This window comes from Doryrhamphus excisus, chromosome 22 (genome assembly GCF_030265055.1).
Source record: "Doryrhamphus excisus isolate RoL2022-K1 chromosome 22, RoL_Dexc_1.0, whole genome shotgun sequence".
Classification (NCBI taxonomy): Eukaryota; Metazoa; Chordata; class Actinopteri; order Syngnathiformes; family Syngnathidae; genus Doryrhamphus; species Doryrhamphus excisus.
The window spans coordinates 1843286-1860827 of NC_080487.1; the positions used below are offsets into that span (position 1 = coordinate 1843286).

Here is a 17542-nt window from a genome sequence, read left to right on the forward strand (position 1 = left end):
TCCCTTGAGGATTTAGATGGCTAAAAGAGGCTAAAAGATGTTTCTCCGTGACCATTTTCATTCAGTTAGCCAAAAAAAAAATCTCCCCTCTCTTTAAGAGTGTAAATTACAAACTGATGCGTATTTGAGATTTCACATATAATTAATGGGTACCCGACGATAATTCGCCCAAAAACGCCAGCACTGGGGCTTTCCACTCTACTTCTAAAAGCTTTAAAACATATTTTGTCATCATATTTTCCATCTAGTAGTACTCAAATGTACTATATCTTATCATTTCACAGTTTTACAAGTGGAAATGTTTATTACGTGGAGTTGAATATCACATGTTTGTTCTCCTTCTATATGATTTTGCAACGCGCTCGTCCAGGCTTCCCTTAAATATATGTTATTTTAAGCACCAGCTTGAGTTTTTGCAGCAGAGGAGGAGTACAGTGATGAATACAAACAGGCATGACAAATGCACTCTTGCCCCCGAAGTCACATCAATTATTGATGTCTGTCAAGCGTTTTACTTTGTGTTGTCGGTGCACATACGTATGCAATAAGAAACACATAGTTTAATTTGTTTTTGCGTTTTTTTTTCCCCATTCAGTGGGAAAAAGTGGACCTTTAAATCATATTTTGACAAAATGGGCGTGTGCAAGAACATTTTGTGATATTTCTACACTGTTTACTTAGGTCATAAGAGAAAACACGTAATGTCTCTTTAGTACAAAAGCTTAAAACATTTCTAGGAAACTCTGTGCATGTATGTTTGTTTATGACATAGATCCGCACACTCCGATCAGGTTCAACGTTGAGCTTGCAAAGGCCTTCTGGGTTTGTTTTCTCTCCGGCAAGAAGAATAAAACAACTCCCAGACAAATGACGTGGTGGCTTTCCTCCACACATGCACACACACCCACACGCACAGACGTGCAAACACCCAAACAGATGACAGATGTTCCAAAATACCACAACAACTGTGCAGATGCCTAGTTGCGAGATCTTCAATGCCTCACTTTAAAAAAGGAGCTGAGGACCAACACGTTATGTGTTTCCACAATTACCCGGACAGAAGAAAAGGGGAACTATGACTGAGCCCAGGTGGTGTTTTCTTGACATGTTTTCTTATATAAAGTGGTGCAACAACATGGTTTTTTTTTGTTTGTTTTTTTACAGCTTCGGAAAATGACTATGCAGAGACACAGACAGTAAACGGGATATGTATGACTAATGTCATACATATAATACTACATTAAGTAGAACACATGGACAATTATTGAGATACTTGGTGTTATTAAATGGAGAACGGTTGGGACAAAAGTGTGACACCTAAGACTCACTTCCTGCTTCCTGTTGTGTTGAAAGCAAATATCTCTGTCAGACTCATATAGTTTAACTGTAACACAGTTCAAATATCAAATATCTTGTATATTCATTCATTCATTTTCTACCGTTTTTCCTCACGAGGACAGCCTATCCCAGCTGGCGGGGTACACCCTAGACTGGTCGCCAGCCAATCACAGGGCACATATAGACAAACAACCATTCACACTCACATTCATACCTGTGGACAATTTGGAGTCGCCAATTAACCTAGCATGTTTTTGGAATGTGGGAGGAAACCGGAGTACCCGGAGAAAACCCACGCATGCACGGGGAGAACATGCAAACTCCACACAGAGATGCCCGAGGGTGGGATTGAACCCTGGTCTCCTAGCTGTGAGGTCTGCGCGCTAACCCCTAGACCACCGTGCCGCCATATCTTGTATATATCTTGTTAAATTGTCTTTTTACTCTACTTTTATGTACTTTTTTTTTAACTTGACTACTGCATTGAAAGGAGAAGCTCTCCAATCTCGTTGTACATCTTGTATAATGACAATAAAGGCCATTCCATTCCATTCCATTCCATTCCATTCCATTCCATATAGTAGTCAGTGGGCGCTGACAATACGTACACAGTATAATTATCCGATTGCATCAATATCCCACTTCACTGGATTCTGAATGTGGAATTTCATGACCCTGATGCCGGCTACTATACCCGTAAAAGCTATCTTTTACACAGTATAGTGTTACATAGTATACAGTATTTGTATATACAGTACGTGATAGAAAACTACACTTGGATTTTCAACCGAACACATGTACATAAAAATATGTCTTCATTCAGATCTGCTGTGGTAACAAGTCTCCACCCCCACTGTGGGATTGCGTATCATGCACCCGCCCCTTTGACGCTAACTCCCAATCGGTGGGCCTGTTGTTTGTTTACATACCTGCACACTCTCTCTCTCCCTCACTCGCTCGCTCGCTCGCTCTCTGTGAAGCACACACAGTCTGCCCCTCTCTCACCCTCAGAGCATGCTGCTGAGACACGCTCGCTCCCTTCTTCAGTTGCTGCAGCCGAGACTACACCAGCAGCGTCGGACCGTGCGGCGGCTTCGTGGTGATGCCTTGCATGTGAAGTCAACTTCTTCCCGTTTGACTTCTCTTCTCCATCATGAGAAAAGACCGACTCCTCTTGGCCGCAACTCTCACCGTTATCTTCTCCGCTGACATCTACTTCATCCTTTTGCCAAAGCTGCACAGGGCCAGACGCTTCTGTCCATGTCGCCACGGCAACTTCAGCCTCTCCAGTCACATCTCCAGCTGGACTTTCATTCCGCTCCAGGATACGACTCCTTCAGAACCAGACAACGGGGGGTCCAAACTTGACCGGCTGTTCGCTCATCCTTTGTATAACATCCAGGCCCCCATGCCGGGACCCGAGGAGAGGCTGCTGCAGGTGGAGCAGCTGATGGACTACTACAGGAAGAAGGTGTCACGCTGGGAAAGGTCAGCTTCTACCGACAGACACTTAAGGCTTAAACATTGAATCTGAGCCTGTAAAAAGGTGGTTTAACGTTAGACCGTCTAATTCTGCGTTCATATTGAGTATTTGGTTCAAGTGTGATGTACAGCCATCCCTCGCCACATCGTGGTTTTAACAACCCTGTAGACAAGATAGACATGTTAATCAAACCAATAATGGTGAAAAAACATAGATAACATGGTTAGTCTCATTGATCTGTTTCAGAAGGTCCGACTCAAACCAAAACGGACTCTAACCAAAGCAAATTTTCCAATAGAAAATAATATTTTGACTGATTTTTCACGGCACAAAGAAAATTGTGTTCTAGGGCTATATAAATAGTGTACCTACCAAAAAAATAATTAGACTCTCATCTTTCATCAGAAAAATAACATTTGTTTCTATCTTTTTCCGTTCTTTCGATATCAGCAGTAGTTGATTGGTAAAAGTTCAGTTTTCAAGTAAAAGGGCGTTTTATGGAAGCATAACTTTCACTTTGACAAATTTTAGCAATATACATATTCATTCATTCATTTTCTACCGCTTTTTCCTCATGAGGGTCGCGGGGGTTGCTGGAGCCTATCCCAGCTGTCTTCGGGCGAGAGGCGGGGTACACCCTGGACTGGTCGCCAGCCAATCACAGGGCACATATAGACAAACAACCATTCACACTCACATTCATTCCTATGGACAATTTGGAGTCACCAATTAACCTAGCATGTTTTTGGAATGTGGGAGGAAACCGGAGTACCCGGAGAAAACCCATGCATGCACGGGGAGAACATGCAAACTCCACACAGAGATGACCGAGGGTGGAATTGAACCCTGGTCTCCTAGCTGTGAGGTCTGCGCTCTAACCACTAGACCGCCGTGCCGCCCCAATATACATATATACATAAACAACGCAAAAAAGTTGAGTTAAAGTTAGTAATAAATACGACATTTTTGCAGTTTTTATAGTACCTGATTACGTTATCAATAGGAATTGTCATAATAATCGATTCATTATTGATTTGGAAATGTGTGGAATTGTTGGTTAATGGTGTCTTGAGTGCTTCAATAGCATCAATAACAATCATATGTTTTGTTTATATGGTATCAAAGCTTTTAACTGTTAAAAACACGTCCAAGGAAGCTATATTACAGAGATACGTGTATAAAAGTATTTTTTTTTGTTGATTTTACTAATAAGGTTACACATATATTTACATAACAAAGTTGTTTATGCCCCCGTGTGCCTGCTACTTTGAGGTTTGGAGTGATGAATGAACTACCACACATATCGCAAATGATAGGTTTGGCCCATCACCTCACTCAGCAAGCACGTATAAATGTGCCTGACTGTGGTCAACGGGCAGAGTCACTGATTTTACGACTCTTCAACTCACCGCACACAAACAAACAAAAAAAAAAAATAGATATTTAGCATCAGTGCATGATAAGAGATGCACACCCACGCTGGTAAAAAATCACCCAAACAATCAAGTGTTTGCTTTGGGGCAAAGTGATTAAGGCGGCGTTCAGCGAAACATGCGTCATCAGAGTCCAACCTCCACACCACAAACATGTTATTCTGAGATCCCACGTCTGGCACATTTGAAGTTAACAGGTTTGTTTTTTTTCAAAGCCACCACCTAACGTCCTCATCTGTCAAGAGACAAAGCCATCTTGGCCGGGATAATGTCTGCTCTACACTTTCGGAACGGTGGAGACATTTTTGGTCTCTTGAGGTGGAAAAGGAGAAGAATTATGAGCCCTTTATGGCTATTTCTCCGCTTCTGCTGCCATTTACAGCAACAATATATAGTTACTTTGTCTTGAAATAAGAGCTTGATAATCAGTTTGATGCGACACTGGAGAAGATGTCTACCACAGACAATTTCTTTTCGTAGTCTATACTATAATATTGATGCACAAGCCAGGACAAGTAAATTAATATGCTAGCCCATAAAAATAACCTGGCTATGTTTATTGTACAGGTTCACGCAAAATGATCTGACACATTTGTAGGTTAAATAAAACGCAAATAAAGTAAAGTGTTTTTACTTTCAGAAAGTACATATAATGCCATTCTGTTTCATTATGTTTTAAAAATAAAATCAATGCAGATTCAGTAGCGTTGAAGTTGGTAACCCATAACAAGATGGTGTTTCCGGCTGGTACGGGATCATGTATACCAAGATGGAAGTGCAAACGGAACGCTCGTTGTGATTAGTTTGTTTTGATAAATGTTTCCACAATAAAAGCGCCATGCTAACCAGTCCAATTCGTGAAAAATAAACCAAAAACAATGGCATTATATGTACTTTTCGAAAATAAAAACAATTCTTTGTTACTTTACTTTATTTGTCTTTTATTTAACCTACAAATGTTTCAGATCACTTAGCCTCACGCTGTATATTTGTCTATTGTCTATTTGTCTATAGTTCTACAAAAATAAATAACTGCCTTTGTCTTCAATTAGCCACCACAGCCCGCCACAAATAAAACTGGACTGCCACAGATTCGGCACTACTTTTGTTTCCAAAGTTTTTCAAAATCTCCACTCTGGACGGAGTTTAGCATCATGACCAATAAGCCAGCTAACGCTACTTCATTCATTAATTTTCTGCCGCTTATCCTCACGAGGGTCGCGGGGGGTGCTGGAGCCTATCCCAGCTGTCTTCGGGGCGAGAGGCGGGGTACACCCTGGACTGGTGGCCAGCCAATCACAGAAACCGGAGTACCCGGAGAAAACCCACACATGCACGGGGAGAACATGCAAACTCCACACAGAGATAGCCGAGGGTGGAATTGAACCCGAGTCTCCTAGCTGTGATGTCTGCGCGCTAGTAACCACACGACCGCCGCTAACACTACTTGTATTCATTATTTCCCCCCTCAGACACATGAAGCTATACAGTGAAGCTGCGGCCGCCTCCAACATCACCGTCGTGGAACACGACGTGGCTTTTGACCCCGACGCCAGTTGGCTCAAGTTCCACTTGGGAATAAGTCGCTATGCGCTGTACTCCCGCCGGGACCCCGCTATCACACAGCTGCTCAGGGACATGCAAGACATGACCGTGGTCAATGCAGGTGACGGACGGATGAAGCCAAACATGATTGGAGCTATTCTTTGCATGAATTATTCATTCCATACATCATCCTCTTACAGACTACACTCAAGATGAGAAGGCTCTAAAAGGGGCATGCGACTGCAGCCAAGGTAAGGTCAGTTCACCTACATTTGTAACCTCACTCCACGTGTCTATGAATGTTCTGAATTCCTGCTTCAATGTTGTATTGAGCTCAATAATGCTTCTTGGAAGGCTTGTAGCTCATGTTCTTACATGGAGTGTCCAACATAATGAAAATCAAAGGATTACAATTTTCATAGCATAATGTCCTGCTATATATTTTTTTGTATTTAACGCAGTAGTGAAGCCCAGTGGACACCACCTGAAACTCGCTCTTAAGATGCAGAACTTTGCCAAGGCCATGTTCAAGCCAATGAGGTGAGCTTACATCTACAGTATAGAGCAGGGGTGGGCAAACTTTTTGACTCGCGGGCCGCATTGATATGACAAAATTTACGGGGGGGGGGGGGCAGATTATATATTTTACACGTAACAGTCCACCTGGTATTATTGTATCTGTAAAATTGTCATGCAATCTGCTATTATTATTTATTATTTTATCTTTATATTTAAAGATTTTAAAATAATAAAATATTATAATAATTACAATAAAATTAAAATAATAATTATTATATTATTATTATGTAAAATATGCAAATATAACAATAATATTATATATAATTAATATAACAATTAGCATTAATATAATAATTATAATAATCATAATAGTTCTAATAATAATTATAATAATGTAATAATAATTATTATTATTATTATTATGTGCTTGTGTCCCTTTTTTCAGGAGCACTTTGTAAACAACAGACCATGTCAAAAAACGAAATTGATACAACCATCAAAAGGTTGGCTCAGGCCATGATGCCAGGTTGTATGTTGAGTTTAAATGAAATACTTTGGAAAGATTGGGCGGGCCGTATTCAAACACTTGGCGGGCCGGATGTGGCCCCCGGGCCGTAGTTTGCCCACCCCTGGTATAGAGCCCCATTTACAACCTCCATTAACACGCTACTTACACATGTGTGTGTGTGTGTGTGTGTGTCAGGCAGCAGAGGGACGAGGAGACTCCAGAAGATGTCTTCTATTTTGTTGATGTCCAGAGACACAATGCAGAGATAGCTGCCTTTCACCTGGACAGGTAAAGTACCGTCATAAACGTCACTATGCATCAGCTTTAGGTCTGCCTTGGAAAACCCACAGCATTGATAAAAAACAAAAAGTTTGTAATTGTGCCAATAGTAAAAATGCAAGTACAGTATTTTCCGGACTATAAGTCGCACTTTTTTTCATAGGTTGGCTGTTCCTGCGACTTATAAGTGAAAAAAGTGTTTATGTTACATAAACACTGGACACCTTTTGTGTTCATGTTTATTTTTTGTGTAGCTGAATAAACATTGTGTTAGCATATCTTACACCTATTCAGCCTGTTCTCTATTCTTTTATTGTTAGAACTTGCCTTCCAAGATGATGTAACGTCTGTTTTGGTCAAGTAGTTTGGAAAATAAATTACCCACAAAAAATGCCACTTATACTCCAGTGCGACTTATGTATGTTTTTTTCTACCTAATTATGCATTTTTGGCCTTGTGCAACTTATACTCCGGAGCGGCTTATCGTCCAGAAAATACAGTAAATGTAGCATTATCTCAAGCATATGACTTAGCATTTACATTTGACTATAGACTAGGGATAATTGTCGGTACTGATAATTATCGGCCAGATATCATCATAAAAATGCAATATCAGTATCTGATTTTCCGATCATGAAAACAGACATAAAAAAATGTCATTCCATCTAGCTGTGAGGCTTGCACGCTAACCACTCAAACGCCGTGCAGCCCCGCACTGTACACCGTAAGCAAAAAATCAAAAAAATAATACTTAAAAAAAAGTGAGTGGCTCTAAAAAAAAGATACAACGAAAGTTGAATGACCCAAAAGTCACACAACTTAGAGTTCAAGTTGTTGTTGTTTTTTTAATACTGTGTAAGTGAAAGGTCACCACAGGCACAAAATTCCACACAATGACATCCTAGAATTTCCCAACTGAGTAAGCATAACAAACCACACACACTTCATGAGAAAGTGCGCAATAGTTTAAGTAATGTGATTTATTAAAGTACAATATGTAGGCTACTACACAGAATCATTAAGGCATGATCTTGTAAGTCTTTACAAAAAGTTAGCTATAATTTGATACAGACTATTATTATCCCACAGACACATTGGCTACACTCATATTTACATTTATTGCAAGTCTGTGTCTTGCCTGAGGCTTTTTTCACTACCACTCAACAATCTTTCATACTTTTAGCTTCACACTCTAATTGGCTATCAATGACTAAACATGGCCTTAAGGCAGTGTACGGTTCTTCATAGGGATACAAGTGTTGTAATACAAGTCTAAAAATGCTTTCATATCGTCACTTTGTAAGCATTCTCATTAGTTTCTTTTTTATATCTTTTTTTTAGCAAGAACACAAAAAGAATATACTTACTTACGGTACTCTGAATTTGTACTGCCGTGCTGTGTGGTTAGCGGTGAATCATTCATGTGATCCCCGCATTAGGATCCTGGACTTCCGCAGAGTTCCTCCTGTGGCTGGCAGGTGGCTGAACCTCACCGGAGAGGTGCTCCAAGTGACCAGAAATGACGAACTTCGAGCAGTTTTCTTCACCTCGCCGGGTAAATGTCTTCGTTTAAAAGCAGGGGTGTCGCGGTAAAAAGGCCAGTATATAAATGTTTGTTGTTTACGTTTAGTTTATTTCTTCTTCGCCTGTGTTGAGTTTTTCATTTGACAATTTGCACCATCTAGTGGACAAAGTGCAGTAGTGCAGTTGTAGGACTGCGCTTTATACAGTTGATACTTATAAATAGAATTTTTATGAATTCATTTATTAAATTCATGTTACAAATTAAAGCTTAAATAACTGTATTATTATATTATATTATATTATTATAATATGATTAGTCAGTGGGAAATTAGTAGCAACAAGTGGACAAAAACACAAGCTAAAATACTTCAGTATAATAATTAATTCTATAATTAATTAATAATAATTAATAATTCTATATTAATTCTATAATGCAAAAAACAATATGTATTTTTATTTAATTTTTTAGTTGACAAGTTGAAAAATGTACTTATTTAACATGTGTTGCTAAGCACACATCTATATGTAATCAACAAACAACAGAAGCCTAAATGGGTCACTTATGTAAACAACAAACTAACCATCATCCATTTTCCCTTCCAAACAGCAAACAACACGTGTTTTTTCGCCAAGTGTCTGTATGTGTGTAAGACCGAGTATGCAGTGTGCGGAACCCCTGACCTGCTGGAGGGTTCCTTGTCTGCCTACCTGCCTGGCCTCAGCATCGCCCCCCGTATCTCCATCCCCAACCCGTGGATCCGCTCCTACTCCTTCACCGGACGGGAAGAGTAAGACTCATGATAAGATAACAATACATGTTTTATTTATAATTGTATATCATTTATGTCTATTTTTTTTTTTTGCTGTAAAAGATGGGAGATGAATCCGCTCTACTGTGATACGATAAAGCAGCTTTATCCTTACAATTCAGGCAACCGCCTCCTCAACATCATCGACATGTCCATCTTTGACTTTCTAATGGGTAATGACACATTAGCACTGAATCCACTCCATGGCTACGCCTTCACCTGTTTTGACGTATCTCTAAATCTTCTTGCAGGAAACATGGATCGACACCACTATGAGATCTTCACTAAATTTGGCGACGAAGGTTTTCTTCTCCATTTGGACAATGCCAGAGGGTGAGAGACCGAAACATATGAGTTTTAGTTTTGGGGCCGTGATCTTATTCACATGTGGTGTCAAAACTGTGTGATAATAGATTTGGGAAGCACAGCCAAGATGAGATGTCCATCCTGGCTCCTCTATCTCAGTGCTGCATGTAAGTATGGTGCTATGATGCTGTTGGATACATTTGATGACTCTGCTTTATTGATGTTGCCCAACCTTTTAGCTTTTTCGGGCTCTATCAGTGTGAGTGACAGGAGAAAAAGCTCTGATAAGTCGTTTGAGGCTGCCTGCTGGTTTGCATATGTAAATCTCCAGGCTAGACTTTTTTGTAGGGGAGGAAAATATATGAAAATAGTTCTGTTTTTTTACCATGAAAACATCCCTTGTGTCTCCATCCTACATCTCATCCCAGGATAAAGCGTTCCACTCTATTGAGGCTCCAGCTGCTGGCTCAAACACAATTCCAGCTGAGTGACGTGATGAGGGAGTCTCTGCAGAAAGACCCTTTGCAGCCCATCCTAACAGAACCCCACCTCTCAGCTCTGGACCGCAGGTTACACAAGATCCTGAGAGTGGTCCAGCGCTGCGTCCGAAGGCTGGGCAAGGACCGAGTCATCTCCAGTGACTTTGTAAAGTCCACATTGAAATCTGAGGCCAAGACGGAGAGCAAAAAGGCCAGGTAGCAGAGCATGAAAGTCACTCTGCTTCTCTTTAAGACTTCATGATGAAGTGCAGTTGTTTCGATTTTAATGAAACAAGCCATGGATAAAAGATGCTGTGAATCCCATAGTGTACATATGGGGAATAATGTTCAAGTCCACATATAAAGACTGCATTTATGGCAAGGCATAATGTCAAAGAATGTCAGCTATAACAATAACCAAACACATGAGAGCACTTAATATTATACTTCCTTAAATGCCTGCATTTATTGATAAATGATTTTTTTTATATTTTCCCCATTTCAGACTATTTTGTACAGACACAATAATAAAGTTCAGAAAAACAAATGTACAAACAGATATTCAAATGTTATGGGTGATAACCCACTCAACCATTATCACTGTTTTCCATCCAATTCACCCGCTATAGAATTAATGAACTAATAAATGTACAAAAAACACACTGGAGGCAATTCTTTTTACTTTTTTATTGCTTAAACTGCCATCTGGAACAATCTATACCAAAAAAGGATAAACATCTTTGCACATATAGGAGGTGAAACTGAATACAGGGTAAGAATAGAAAAAGAATGGTCCTCTGATCGCCTCGCAATACAGTGCACCGCAACCCGCTTTAAAGGTCGGAAACCAGCAGGAGTGACCAAAAACTACCGTAAGCCCAGGAAAGGTCAGCTAAGGCAAACCGGGACGATTGCAGTGTGGCTAAAACATTTAAAACCAATGCTGATGTTGCAGCTATTTACATTAGTCTGACGTACACCTTCATCCGTATCAAATAGTGGTTTAGTGGGATGGACGGGAAGTGACTAACTCCACAAGGATAGCCTGAGTGGGGCGCCGGGGGGGGGGCAACACAAGATGATGATCAGCCAAAGAAAAGACACTCATCTCCAACTAACATGGCTGCTGCAATCAGAATACAAATGACATGAAAAATGGCAGGAAAGACGTAAAATCGGAGGTCATCTAAATAGTCGTGGGGTCACCGATCAAATATCCACGCTTCTGCACAAAGCTGCAGGGGGCCGTGCGGTATTTTGTATGGGTTTGTGTGACAACATCATACCCCCAAAAAGTAGAGAAAAATAATCCCAAGCTGATCCAGTAGGCAAAAAGCGAAGGTTTAAATAAATATCCACACCAGAAAAAACTCTGATGTTCTGCAATATGTTTCTTTACATTGGGGAGAGAAGAGGGGGGGGGCTAAACCCATTATTACATAATACAATAACATACTGTTGGTGTCACTCAATCGACAAGAAGTATTTATTTTGTGGCACTCCACACCTAAAATAGAATTCATGGAAAAATAAGTGTTTACAAAAGACCATTTTTTTCCACTATCACCATCACTCCAAACCACAAATTGAATAATATTGATTGCGTCGATGATCATTAACTAGATTACAAACCATAGCATAAGAGTGACCAAGTTATTTGGTATATACTAAAAAAAAAAAAAAACCTCAATACTGAAATACACAATACTTTTGGTTTTTTTTCCACTTTATTTTTTTTTTTTAAAGATATTTCTCCCCAAGGCAGTTCTTGTAGAGTTGTTGTACAGATTAGGACAAAAGGGTTTTAAAAAAACAAAAGACACTCTGTTTTGAGCTCCAAATATGTAACATTTCCACCTTTATAAACATTTGGCACCAGCCTGGAAGCTGCAGACTAAAAGTCAACTTTTGGGATTCCTCACCCTCGCTATTATTTCATCCTACCAAGCAAACGTTTGAAAAAGGAGTCATCGCATCAAAGCCACAACATTTGGTCTTCTACGGTCACGTCTGCTGGGGGCTTGTGTAATGGGACGACGGGTGGAATAAATTGGCCGTGTGAGGTTTTTTTTTTTGTGATTGTCCTGTCTTTTTTGAGAGCCCACATCTCCTTAACCTTCTCAGCTTTGCGTGTCTTAAAACAAAGCGGAACCAGCAGATATATGACATAGGTAGCGTGATGCAACTGTGCCTACACGGTAACGTTACAGCAGCTGGTACAAGCGCTGGTGAACGGCTAAAAAGTCACCTCGGCGTGACGGGCGGTAACCACGAAAGTAAAAGGGGAGGGAAGGGGGGCGGGGGGAGGAGGCAAGAAAGTGGCAAAAAGCAAATCACGTGGGTGGACCCTGGGTCTAGAAGGAGGAACAGAGAGAGGGAGGAAGGATTGGGGGGGCCGGGTGGGTGGCGACGAGCACCTTCAAACAGACAGCGAGACGAAGCTGTTGTACTGTTGGATGTTGCGCTTGAGGATGTCTGAACACGGGCCCAGGACGCGCTCGAAGCGAGGCCGGTCCAGCTTGACGCACTTCAGGGGGCCGCGGGCGACCACGGTGGCGGCGCGGGGGCGGTTCATCAGCAGAGCGATCTCACCTGCACCACACAGAAAAATAAGATAAGATTATAATAAGATTAATTTAAGATTAAAATTTGTCTTTTTATGTAGTTTCATATTGAGTGTCATCATAAAGTCAAGTCAATACGATGTTTCCAGCCAGTCAGCACAGTAGGAATACAATAAATAAATATCATTTCAATATAGTTAGAAGCTGTAAGTAACAATTTCATTTTTACCAAAGTAGTCAGATGGTCCTAATCTCCCCACTTCCACAAATTCCTCGTTCTCTGAGCGACGCTGCAACACGGCAGCTGAACCCTTAAACGCACACAAACGACAACAAGAACACACAGTTAATTAAGTCAAATAAATGTGACACCGAGCGTGCCTTGACGATGCCGATATCGTTGGAAGTCTTTGTGGGTGCTTCTCAGGAGGCTACGGATCCGGCATTTACCTCCAAGATGATGAAGAACTCGTCTCCGGGTTCACCCTGCACAACTATCTTTTGGCCGTCCTCAAACTGGACCGGCTCCAGAGCGTCGGCGACGGTCAGGCGCTCCCACTTGTCAAGAGACTCTGAGGGAGGGGCCGGCATGACAGATCATATTTAAAGCTGTTACTGATCTTGACAAATATTTGTTACAATCCCTTATGAGGTATTTCTGATCTCAGCATCAAACACAAAAGGGAGAATCCTTTGTAATTAATCTGAAAAATCAACGGAATCAACCCACCTAAAATGGACACTTTCCTGAGGAATTCCTCGTACATCTTCCTCTTTCTCAAAGTGCTTCCCTACAAAACAAAAGCATCTTTCTGTTTAGGCCTGCAACTAATGATTCATTCCCCTAAATCGGGCACTATCCACACTGGAGGAGTTTTCTGTGCGGGTTATTGTGTGTAGCAGCTCTATAGGAGTCCACAACTCAACACAAAGGGTCGAGTTATTGATTTGAGAAAGAAAAGAGGCATAAATTGCTGTTTTGCAAAGACCAAAATAGTTGATTAATTAAAGAATTGATTAATCATCAATTAATTGATTAATTGCCGCACCTCTCTTCTGTTATAAGGTGCCCTATTATGCAAAACTGGCTTGTCAACGATGTTATAACAGCAACATATCTCTAAAGTGGAGCCCGACAGACATAGCTGACAATCTAATACAATCTGAGACAGATGTGGTCAAACACAGCTCATTAGCATCAAAGCTACGTCTTAAAATATATAATCTTAAGAGAAGATTGCCAACATCTGCTCACCATGAGTATTCTCCTGTAGCTGTCTCTGTCAATGCCCCACAGCTTGACGTTGGTCTTGGCTCTGACGGTGGCGGCCCTCGGGGTGCCGTAGATCAGTGCCAGCTCCCCAAAGCTGCCGCCTTCACCGATGCTCGTCACCCATTCGTTGTTCACGTAGACCTGTCAGGTCAAAGACAACGCATAAAGGATTGGGAAAATGTTTTTTTTTCTTTTTACTATTTGTTAATGATCTGGCTACTTCCTGTGTGCTGATTTCAATATTTTTGCAAGGTTTGACTTTTCATACTCACATCCATCTCCCCTTGGTCTATAACGTAGAAATTGTCACCCTCGTCACCTGCAGGTTAACAATAAAAATGAACAATAGACACTCATCAAGACATGTTTTTATTACATTTTTCATAAATGCATGAGAAAGCAATCCCACCCTGCAAAATAACGGTCTCCCCGGCGATGTAGGTGACTGGAAACATGGCATCAAATATGTCACTGGGAAAGAAAAACAAATGTGACCGTTAGATACTATTTATTAAAACCTTAAAAAATCTAACTGAATTCAAATAAGCTACCTCCTCTCGTTGTCATCCAGGTGAGAGAAGAGAACGTTTTTCTCAATAGCTTTGGCTAAAGCTGCCATTGTCTTGTAGTCCTTCGGAATGACCTTAAAGAAACGACACACACCAAGGAATGAAGCGACCACTTCATATCAAACTGATGATGCAAGAAAGTATGTCAGGGTACCGAGTCAACGTGTGTGTACCTTTCTGACATACGAGGCTGCGTCCTCCTCTGTGTACACCTCAGCGCTGAAGGCTCCTCTCCGTCTGCGACCCTTCACCACGGGGTTCATGGGTGGAGACACCTCCTCATCGCGGGAGTCTGAGCGTGAACTGCTGGCCTTCTGCTGGTTCTGAATCTGCTTGACTTCCTCCTGGTGAGGGAGGATTGATGCAAGAGTCAATTGGTGCGCCGTGACAGGTTTTCTTAAAAATGACAGGTTCCGTGGTTTTTAATAAGGATTATGTCAGGCAAACAGATGTCCCTTTAGTGTGTTGCTGTGTGCTAGTTGTCTTACCATGCTGGAATCATTCATAACACCTGCAGCGAGTATTTTAATCATTCCTTAAATTAATGTCTACACACATCTTCCAAGTCTTGAGCCTCGGAAAAAGCGGAAAACCGCCGACTTATGTCCATGCCTTCTTTTTCTCCTACGGTTTGGTCATCCATTCTGTTCATTACTTTTATGGACAGAATTTCTAAGCCTAGCCAGGACGTTGTGGGGTTTTGGTTTGGTGGCTGCCGGATTGGGGCTAAGCTTTGTGCACATGACGTAGTCCTGCTGTGAGTGTGTAGCGGCAGGGATGAGAATCAGCACCTCCAATTCCGAGCATATCCTGGGACCGCCCGGGGATCCGCCGGGAGGAGCTGGACGAAGTGGCTGAGGAGAGGGAAGTCTGGGCCTCCCTGCTTGGGCTGCTGCCCCGGCGACACCCCGGATGATGTATGAATGGATGGATGGGTTGGATTGATGTGTCACATGGTTCCGATGCCTGTCAGTTAACAGCGCCTTGTGTATTACATCACTTTCACTGAGTGATCGCTTCCCATCTGGATGCCACTGCTGACTAATCTTGCACAGTCGGGACGCACATTTTTTTCAAACAAAAAATCTCAAGGGTGTTCCCGTGTGGACAGGGCCTAAGTTGTGTCCTATGCTCGAAGCAGCGGAACAATAAATCAATTATAACCCTCTGGGATCTCCTCAGTGAGATAAAATAAATATTGCCTGACAAGCCAAAAAAAAATTCTACAATGCATATTAATCAGCTATAGTTCATAATAAAATACTGTATGTGCGTGTCCGGTGGCGAGACCCACCTTCTCCAGCCTCTCAAAGTACTCTCTGAGGAAGGCCATGGGCCTGTCGGGCCTGGAGGTGCACAGCTGGACAATGCAGTCCTTCAGCAGCTGTTGGATGTTGTGTTTCTGCACGTACTGCTCGCACTCCCTCAGGCTCCGCTCCTCCTCGCTGCTCGTGCTTCCAGAAGCCATGATGACAACGGCAACCTTGTTCTATGACCTCTAACCTTGATGTGGGACAGAGCAAAGAGGAAGAGATGAACACAACAAGACGATGAGGTCCTCGCTGTTTAACATGGGAGTTGGTAGGACAACTGGATAACAGGGATGCGAGACAAATAGAGCCAGAGTGCAAAGACAAAGACGCACTTCATGTTTAGCGGCAGGACTGAAACTGGTCATATGATGTCTGACTTCAGACCACAACATTTTCCATCAAGTTCGATATCATCACAAAAAAGCTAACCAATATGAGGCCTATTTATTAACATTCGGGTACTTTGTCAAACTAAACAGCATGACGGCTATTGTGACTGCAATAGCGTTTCTAAGAAAACTAATGCGGATCATCTGACCAACATCTGCGATGAAACTTATTTTCACACGCCGCTTATCGCTCAAAGGGTGGTTGAACTTCATAGAACAGGAAGGCCTGTGTGTTGAAGTGTGTATAACTGCAGGAACTCCAAATAAACCACATTCATCCTGTGAATGCAACGCTATCATACATGTGCATCAAATTTTCACAGAAACATGCTAGCACACACTAACTGAATCCAAACTAATGCAAATTGTATAGGGAAAAAAATCCAAACTAGCACAAATTGTATAGGAAATATCTAAAATATTCTATTACTTATTTATTTTCATCTAGATGGAGTGATAGACAATATGCAGAATTCGAGTGCTACCTAATGGTTTTACTTGATATCAGCTGCACAATCCTATGAGGCTGACAGTTATATTGGGGAAATAATTTACGTACGCAATGACCTTGCTACACAGTAGGTAATTGTATACGTTTGAAAAAATAGAGCCATGCCTGCATTGAAATAAATTCTTCCTAGCATACAAATAGAATGTATCACTGTGTACAGTGTGTACTAACGTCTAGGTCAGGGGGGCTAGAAAGGAGGCTAACGGCGTCAGAAAAGCCACAGACAATAAGCAGACTGTTTCGCAAACGTCACGTACCATACATCACAAAACCAAATGCCATCAATATAATGTTTTACTTGTCTGCCACGGGTAAATACCGCGATAAAAGAGTGTAGCTGGATATATAGCTTGCTAGCTCGGTGCAAAGGCAAAGCCCTCTTGCAGTGACGCCATCTTGGGTTCTATCATAAACAAACGCGAAGCAGAGAAAACAAATTTCACCTATCCAGAGGTCATGCGTACGTTCAAGTAAAAGAATAGGAATACTCACAAGATACAGTAAAATCCTACCGAGCCCTTCGACGGGGACAGCAGGTATTTTTCAGAGCGTACCGTTAACAGATTCTGCTCTCTTCGATCTTTTCTCGAGCCCTGGACCGCTGCCCCACCGGATACTGCTGAGAGCCAATCAACGGCCTTCACTGACGTCAATACTCCTCGTTCTGACATGTGAGCCCGTAACCCCTAGCAACCTTAAA

The 17542-nt window shown here is 41.6% G+C and overlaps 3 protein-coding genes across 5 annotated transcripts in view; 1 reads left to right on the plus strand and 2 right to left on the minus strand.

Annotated features, from left to right (window-relative positions):
* The window catches only part of LOC131109324 (myoferlin-like), a 35532-nt gene extending 26797 nt beyond the window's left edge, over window positions 1-8735 (minus strand). Inside the window, exon 1 of one of the 2 annotated variants that reach the window (XM_058061218.1) lies at window positions 8477-8735. The gene's annotated coding sequence lies outside the window, so the exon portion shown is untranslated. Of the gene's footprint in view, window positions 1-8472 lie in introns of both variants that reach the window. The other variant, XM_058061217.1, reaches the window with a different exon arrangement.
* fam20a (FAM20A golgi associated secretory pathway pseudokinase) lies at window positions 2307-11518 on the plus strand. Its single transcript, XM_058061242.1, has 11 exons — window positions 2307-2826; window positions 5727-5920; window positions 6000-6050; window positions 6261-6339; window positions 7022-7114; window positions 8545-8660; window positions 9237-9417; window positions 9502-9611; window positions 9690-9771; window positions 9852-9911; window positions 10173-11518. The coding sequence occupies exons 1-11, from the start codon at window positions 2492-2494 to the stop codon at window positions 10441-10443; spliced, it is 1572 nt and encodes a 523-aa protein (XP_057917225.1). The 5' UTR covers window positions 2307-2491; the 3' UTR covers window positions 10444-11518.
* Window positions 11519-11887: 369 nt separating this feature from the next.
* On the minus strand, window positions 11888-17492 carry LOC131109338 (cAMP-dependent protein kinase type I-alpha regulatory subunit). 2 transcript variants are annotated; one of them, XM_058061248.1, is made up of 11 exons: window positions 17335-17492; window positions 15924-16132; window positions 14803-14973; window positions 14612-14703; window positions 14470-14531; window positions 14333-14379; window positions 14043-14201; window positions 13518-13578; window positions 13238-13359; window positions 13017-13098; window positions 11888-12815 (listed from the first exon to the last, which is right to left on the minus strand). In XM_058061248.1, the coding sequence occupies exons 2-11, from the start codon at window positions 16095-16097 to the stop codon at window positions 12643-12645; spliced, it is 1143 nt and encodes a 380-aa protein (XP_057917231.1). In that variant the 5' UTR covers window positions 16098-16132; window positions 17335-17492; the 3' UTR covers window positions 11888-12642. The 2 variants fall into 2 exon arrangements, with proteins under 2 accessions (XP_057917231.1, XP_057917232.1); XM_058061249.1 differs by having other exon boundaries at window positions 17397-17415.
* Window positions 17493-17542: the final 50 nt, after the last annotated feature.

Excerpts from the sequence above, each read along its gene's own strand:
- fam20a (XM_058061242.1), top strand. The coding sequence starts at position 2,492 with ATGAGAAAAGACCGACTCCTCTTGGCCGCAACTCTCACCGTTATCTTC. Across the intron at positions 6,051-6,260 it reads GGCATGCGACTGCAGCCAAG|TAGTGAAGCCCAGTGGACAC; the intron begins GTAAGGTCAGTT and ends TATTTAACGCAG. Across the intron at positions 6,340-7,021 it reads GCCATGTTCAAGCCAATGAG|GCAGCAGAGGGACGAGGAGA; the intron begins GTGAGCTTACAT and ends TGTGTGTGTCAG.
- LOC131109338 (XM_058061248.1), bottom strand. The coding sequence starts at position 16,097 with ATGGCTTCTGGAAGCACGAGCAGCGAGGAGGAGCGGAGCCTGAGGGAG. Across the intron at positions 14,532-14,611 it reads CTGGATGACAACGAGAGGAG|TGACATATTTGATGCCATGT; the intron begins GTAGCTTATTTG and ends TTTCTTTCCCAG. Across the intron at positions 14,380-14,469 it reads GGAGACCGTTATTTTGCAGG|GTGACGAGGGTGACAATTTC; the intron begins GTGGGATTGCTT and ends GTTAACCTGCAG.